At 33.2% G+C, this 7,215-nt stretch overlaps 1 protein-coding gene across 1 annotated transcript; it reads right to left on the bottom strand.

Annotated features, from left to right (window-relative positions):
• Nucleotides 1-631: 631 nt before the first annotated feature.
• Nucleotides 632-6,960, bottom strand: LOC130449351 (retinol dehydrogenase 12-like). Its single transcript, XM_056787121.1, has 4 exons — nt 6,776-6,960; nt 2,463-2,825; nt 1,693-1,818; nt 632-1,114 (listed from the first exon to the last, which is right to left on the bottom strand). The coding sequence occupies exons 1-4, from the start codon at nt 6,894-6,896 to the stop codon at nt 780-782; spliced, it is 945 nt and encodes a 314-aa protein (XP_056643099.1). The 5' UTR covers nt 6,897-6,960; the 3' UTR covers nt 632-779.
• Between the last annotated feature and the right edge of the window lie 255 nt (nt 6,961-7,215).

The following is a 7,215-nucleotide window of genomic DNA, read 5'->3' as shown; positions in this document are numbered from 1 at the left end:
TTTCTATGTCTGAGAAGGCTACGTTTTCATTATTTGAATTCCTGTTGTCAATTGTAACCGTACAGTCTCCGCAAATTTGTCTGTTTGGTATGCGAATTTGCCTGGATGGTTTCCACTTCAGAATCTCTGTTCTAATGTAGTTGCCTATCATTATAAGTGGAAACGAGGTGAGGCTGCTTAGTCTGAAGGATTTGGAATGTGTGGTGACCTTTCTTAAAGGCTCTTGAAGCGGTGTGGTATGACATACGTTCACTTGGATATTTTACTCTCCTTCGTGCGTCAGGGGAACAATCTAAAGTTAACCGAAGGCGCCGGGGACTATATGTACAGATTTATCTGGAATAAGTTTATTATTACGAAACGCTCCGAATGGTTCTTCCACCATGTCCCGGATTACCACAGAAGTAAATATAAGACAATATGGACGGTATGAAGTGATAGATTTTTTGATGTTTGAGATTTCAGAGATTGAGGTAAACTGTTTACTTTGTTTGATTCATTTGTGGAGTACAAGAAATGCTATCAATCTGTATTGGATAATTTTACATTATTACTCTGGTTGAAGCAAAACATGTCTGTTTTCGTCAAACTATTCAAACTAACTTCACCTAAATAATTAAAAAAATATGACTAGGGGTTTTATTCATGGTTATTATTTATATATTCTTGTTCATTTTTCAGAATATCACCTAAAATATGTCTGATATAATTTCAAAGCATAAGAATAGCTGCTGGTGATAGATGAAATCAATGTAATTTGCGATCAATAATCAAATCAATCATATTTGAAATACATTCGTATTTGGATCAAATCCAACTGACTTGAGACTTATATGCCACAGTTTCTCAGCACTTTCCGAGTCACGAGCACTTGAAGAACAACATGTTGGTCTACATTCTGAATAGTACAGTCCAGTTTCGTGAGCACATTCATCACTTACTGCACAATATATTTGAGTTTGTGCTCCCTGTAGAGAATTTTTGAAAAATATGGCTCCAAAACTGTCATATATCCATGTCAAGCCTGGAAATATGGAATTCAAGTGCCTTGAGAGTTCGGTACGTATAATTCCTGGATGAAGACAGTACACATTTACTCCGGTTATGTTATTTTCTGGAATTAAGAATATTTTATTGAATAAATCAAACAGTGTTTATAGTTTATAGTAGCTGTTTAATAACATCTGGTAGTGTACATTAAGGATCGATGTATATATACGAATGGAAATCATTCGTTAGAGAAGTTTAACAAGGTGATGACTTTATCTACCGCATCAGGAGTTTAATTGAATAATTGATTTCAAAAATATCAACTTAAAAATGGTATTCTTTATTTATAGCAAATTTTTATATTCTACTTGTCGGATGTAAATACTTAGTTAAAAATATTTGTGAGTATGTATTTGTATTTTCAGTTCTCATTTCAAGAGATTAGATAACTTAACCGACGTTCAAGTGTTTTCAATGTTATAGACGTTAAGAAAATCAAACACAATAACTATATTTGTAGTTTACAAGAAAATAATCAAAAGTAATCTGGAATCGGTAATCTCGTCGTTAAGAAACAAAGGTCGTAAGCTCTAGTTATGTTAGTTTCCCTAAGACCTTGTATTCGTTGATCAGTTACCGTGTTTTATTGTAACGGCACTGTTCCTGCTAAATATAAGAATTGAATAATTATATAAATTTTACCTGACAATCGCTTTGCCAATTCTTTGGTGAATAAAATATTTGCTAATTTACTTTGTTGGTAAGCATGAAGTGCTAGGTATTTACGCTTATCAAAGTGAACATCGGAATAATCTATTCCTCCAAATACTGAAAAATAACAAAATTATATTAATATTGGTATATGGGTTATTTATTTAGTATGTTTGTATTAGATTGAATTAGATTTGTTATATCTATAAACACTATGTTCTTTGTCATGACAACGCATGATGCCTTATCCCACATTAAAGGATGACAAATAATTTCTCCAGGAAGATACTTTACTTTATTTTATGATATATCAGGTTTTGGCTCTGGATCTTTTGAGATTAATAAAATTTTCTAGTGATTTGTTTCTACAGTATAAATTTATTGCAATTTTCTGTTGATTTACGGCGTATGTGCAGTTGGAGTTCCACCATGGTGGAGTTTTTCGATTTTGAGCAATAAGATTTTTACCGAGGTGCAGGTTGGCAGCTGATTCCTGGTTGCTTACTGGAACTCCGATTTTAGTACTTTTACTTTGAACTAGATACTTTCACTCGTTCCCTGATGACCGACATGTAAGTGAAATTCCCAATAACTTAAAAAGGCTTAACAAAGATGGCTACTTTAATCCTCACCAATTCCTGTTATATTGCCATTATCATCGAAATATTATGAGGGTTTTACAACTTTATATTATTTGTTGAAAATTCTGTGGCTACGATACTTGTAATATAAGCCACCCAGGAAATAGATGTGGTACTTACTCCAATGTAACACTGAAGATACATTAATAATTCTTGCAGGAGCGCATCTACAAATTTTAGGCAATAACAATATGGTAAGCAGAAAATGGCCCAGATAATTAGTGGCAAAATGCAATTCAAAACCATCCTTAGTCTTATTATAAGGGCTCATCATAATACCAGCATTATTTATTAAAATATTTATTTCCTCTTCAGTATCCAGTAATTGTTTCGCACAAGCGCGAACTGATTCTAGGCTACTCAAATCTAGTTCTACAATTCTAATTTCGCCCAAATTTGTACTGTGAGTAAAATTCTTCTTTATATCGTCCATGGCTTCATTGGCTTTTTCCAAATTTCTACACGCTAATATCACAGTAGCCCCTGTAAAAGATCGATATAGTTTTGAAAATGTATTAAATAATTATGAAAGAATATGATTATTTTATTATAACAAGTTTTCTCGTATATTTGAAGAGAACAGTGAAAAAAATGTATATTTTCATAATATTGTGAATTCCAAATAATGTGAAAAAATCCAATATATCAATTAAGATAAAAAAATAGAAATATAAATGAAAATAATAGATCAGAAGTTAAATAATGACCTTTCTCTTAATAGAAAGTAAATAACAAAATTGTAAGTATCTGTACTTGCTTTAGAAGCTTCCTGTCATGAGTAAGTTTAAGTTTTAAATTGTTAGCTACAAGTACACTGCCAGTTTTTTAACAGGGCCGTACTTGTGAATATTTCAACTTAATATTTTCAAGGATAACATTTACATGGATTAAATTCGGTTTTTCACAAGATTATACCCTACGAAGCTAATTTATTGTAAAGATTAAAATAAGATGAATAATTCTTATTGCTATTGGGCCCAAGGTAATTTTTTCAAATACGTTTAATGATTAGACTGCATTTAGTAATAATGTAGTTGTATCATCCCAAAACAGTAGATACTGAGCCACAGATAATCTCTTAGGGTAGTAAACAGTCACAACTAAGCCACAGATAGTCACATGGGGTAATGAATTGATAAATTATATTTGTGTTGCATACAAAGAAACAGTCGTTTCTAGCTCTTGCCGACGCTATAACGATCGATTTTCATTTTTTAATCGTGATAAAAATTTTAGCTTAGAAACAATACACAAAAAAACTTTGTCTCAGAATACAACAAAAACGTCAAGAAATCAACATTCCTAAAGTAGAGTAGCTAAATTTATTGGGAATTTTAATTTAATGATAGTTAAATATTCTAAATATATTTATTTAAAAACTCCCTATTAAATGTGATTATCATATTAGAATAAAATAATCATTGCACTGTTTTACTGATTTAAAGACTTTAAGAAGATTTTGGATCCATTAAATTGTCGGCGTTCTAAAGGGCACACTCAATATAAAATTGAAAAGTATTTCGTGTATAGTCCAAAATAAAGTAAAATTTTGGAAATGTCAATTTTATCATGATAATCTGTATAATAGAAATATTGCCACGCCATATATACCTTTGACAATTTCATTTCGCCCCAAATGCCAAACGTGAATGTAAACCATTTCTGTTGCGAAAGGAAGCTTTTTTCCCTCTTTTTTATTAGATGGAAGCAGTCCATATTTCTTATACCAGTACTGGAAATTTATCATTTATTATTAGTTCCATAATAACACAAGTCAATAAGTTCAAGCGTCATTCTATACGAGGTGATTCATCAACTAATGAAAATATTCCAACTGTTGGAATCTTGAACTTGAAATCAAGATTCAATTATCAATCTTCAAAGTGCTTTACTCAAAAATTTGAAAAACTATTCAGTATTTTGTGTATTAAATTTTTATTTATATAAAAATTCTAACTTGAGGCTTATGACAGAAACGAGTGACTGGTTGACTGTTTCTCGAAGATATCAAGAATGTGTAACACCTAATCACCAATGTTTGTGGAAGATTAGGAGATACTGGATAATTCAAATCTAAAAGTAATGTAGGATGGTCCAAACTATTAAATATTCTTGAGAAAAAAATTATAGCATCTTGCTTCATTCACGAGTTATTAACAAGAGGTGTAATAAAGAATCCAATTATATACGCAAGTAACTTTCTTCATACCTCTATTAATCATAGAACAAATGCTTATATATTTGTACATTTACTGTTGCATTGGGAAATTTTAAAATAAATTCATGAATAAGTTTAATTCTTCGAAGATGAAGGTTAGTTATAATTGTAACTCAGATTTTTTCAAGTGACGATTAAAAAACAAAAGTTCAAGAGATATATTTTTTCGTACTTTTAACGCTAGTGGTCAAAGAGTTATTCGAGCATGTCGAATTGAAAACTGGTTTTTAATTTTGTTGATGTATATATATATAAAGGTCTTCACACAATTATTAAATAGTGAACAAATATATTTTTATTTCGATAATAGGCATTTTTTTCTGCTAATAAAAGTTTAGTTTGTGTAATAAATGCAATCCTCTGACTCAACATTATTAACATAATTGATACACAAATATGTTTAACTTTGAATATTTCAAATGTGAAATAGGTATACAATCAACAAAAAGAGTATTGGATACTGGAGAAGTTGTTTTAAAAGAGAGATTTTTAAAATGATCAACTATTCACTTGCCTCTTCCGTACCAGTGTGATTGTACTTGTACTTGTACTTAACATAATATACAGGGTGCGGCAGCATAACTTCCTTTTTTAAAAAGTTCGCCATTTAGTCGGTAGATGTCGTAACGGAGTGCTAGTGGTCTCGTTCGAGAGGGGGGACTACAAAGTTTTGTCCCGGCACAGTTCAGTCGCCATCATGCGTTGTAACAGTGAGGAGCGTGCGTTTGCCGTTGAGGTTTACTTTTCGAGCGGATGTTCTGTGATCGCAACCCAGCGCGCCTTTCGGAATCGCTTTAATTTAGCCCCCTTGGCCCCTGTCCCGGACCGGAAATCAATTGTTACGTGGGTCACTACGTTCAGACAAACTGCAAGTGTGACAAGACGAAGAACTGGAGTCCCTCGGCCCATTAGATCACCGGAGAACATTGAGTTAGTTAGAACTTCAGTGTTGCGATCACCACGGCGTTCTGCGCGCAAACATGCGTCTGCCCTTGGACTTTCCGATCGTTCTGTGAGGAGAATACTTCATGATGATCTTCATTTTCATCCATACAAGATGGCAATTGTGCAGGAACTTTCTGAACGTGACTTCAATTCTCGGAGGAACGCGTGTGAGGTTTTTCTGGAAGTCGTTCCTGAGGACGCTATTGTTTTTTTTAGTGATGAAGCCCATTTTCATTTGTGTGGATCCGTAAACAAACAAAACATGCGCTACTGGGCTGATACCAATCCTCGACAATTGCATCAACGGCCTTTGCATTCACCTAAAGTCACAGTGTGGTGTGCAATTTACTCACGTGGAATTATTGGTCCCTGGTTCTTTGAGGAAAATGAAGTCACAGTGACAGTGAATTCGCACCGGTATGTAAACATGTTACAGGAATTTTTTTTCCCACGGCTAGATGAGTTGGACTTAGGGGACACTTGGTTCCAACAAGACGGAGCAACGGCACACACTTCAAGAACATCGATGGCTGTTTTGAGGGAACACTTCCCAGAGCGCCTTATCTCAATTAGGGGCGATTTGGAGTGGCCAGCCCGCTCTCCCGATTTGACCCCTTGTGATTATTTCCTATGGGGTTTTTTGAAATCCCGTGTGTATGTGAACCGTCCAAGGACCCTACAAGATTTGAAGACGAACATCCAGGAAGAAATTGCCAACATAACGCCTGCTATGCTGGCAAGAGTCATGACAAACGCCAGAAATCGGTTTACTCAGTGTATGGAGAATGGGGGACGTCACCTAACTGATTTGATCTTCAAAACTCAGTAAAACAAAACTTTATGTATGTGCCTGTATTATAAAAAACGAATAAAAATTTTCTGATTCATACAATAAGTTTTATTAACTTTTGAAAAAAGGAAGTTATGCTGCCGCACCCTGTAGTTAAGCGTAGAACCAAGCTCTTTTATTAACTGTTTTCATAAGTATTATCAAAATCTATTTCGTTAAAACGAAATATATGCGAAATCAAAAAATGAAAAATCTCTGGTTTTCAAATATTATAAAGCGGTGAAGTTTAAGGTTAAACTAACTGTATTTATCTTGCAGCATATTAAGCTGTTCTTCAAGTGCCACCGACAACTTACATTATTATCATTATTCCGAATAAATTATATTGCGTAGTGTTGTGTTTGTACAAACACAACAGTGATCTGCGTTATGTTGAGTAGCTATTTCAAAATATCATTTATTACTATAAAATGCAATTACCTCTTCTGTAAAAGTCTTTTGCAGTTTCTTTACCTATTCCTGTATTAGCTCCGGTAATAACTGCAACTTTTCCATCAAGTCTGTTATTAGAAGAACATTTAGTACTCAATAGTGAACCCATAATATAGTTAAATCTTACGGTAAACCTTATAAGTTCATTCTACGGAGACCGACAATTCACAACTGGTTTGAAAATAAAAATAAATGCTATCGTTGTTGGATTACATAATAACGTGGAGTACAACGTAGATTCGAAAAATGATATTGTAATAGATATTCTAGAATTATGATTAGTAAACAATGTTATTTAGAATTGTTTATACATAGTCGGACAAATGCCTAAAATTGATTGATTTCAAAATGAATTTTTCAATACATCAGTTGAATAAATTGTACTTTCCGCGAAGTAAAACTAATTTGTGCCAAAAATATTCGAATAT

The sequence above is a fragment of the Diorhabda sublineata genome, chromosome 10 (genome assembly GCF_026230105.1).
Source record: "Diorhabda sublineata isolate icDioSubl1.1 chromosome 10, icDioSubl1.1, whole genome shotgun sequence".
NCBI classification, from domain to species: Eukaryota; Metazoa; Arthropoda; class Insecta; order Coleoptera; family Chrysomelidae; genus Diorhabda; species Diorhabda sublineata.
This window is presented reverse-complemented; position numbering and strand designations above follow the sequence as displayed.

Coding starts and splice junctions, on each gene's coding strand:
- LOC130449351 (XM_056787121.1), bottom strand. CDS start 6,896: ATGGGTTCACTATTGAGTACTAAATGTTCTTCTAATAACAGACTTGAT. Junction 2,826..6,775: donor AAAAGACTTTTACAGAAGAG/GTAATTGCATTT, acceptor GATCTTTTACAG/GGGCTACTGTGATATTAGCG. Junction 1,115..1,692: donor ATTGGCAAAGCGATTGTCAG/GTAAAATTTATA, acceptor TCTTAATTCCAG/AAAATAACATAACCGGAGTA.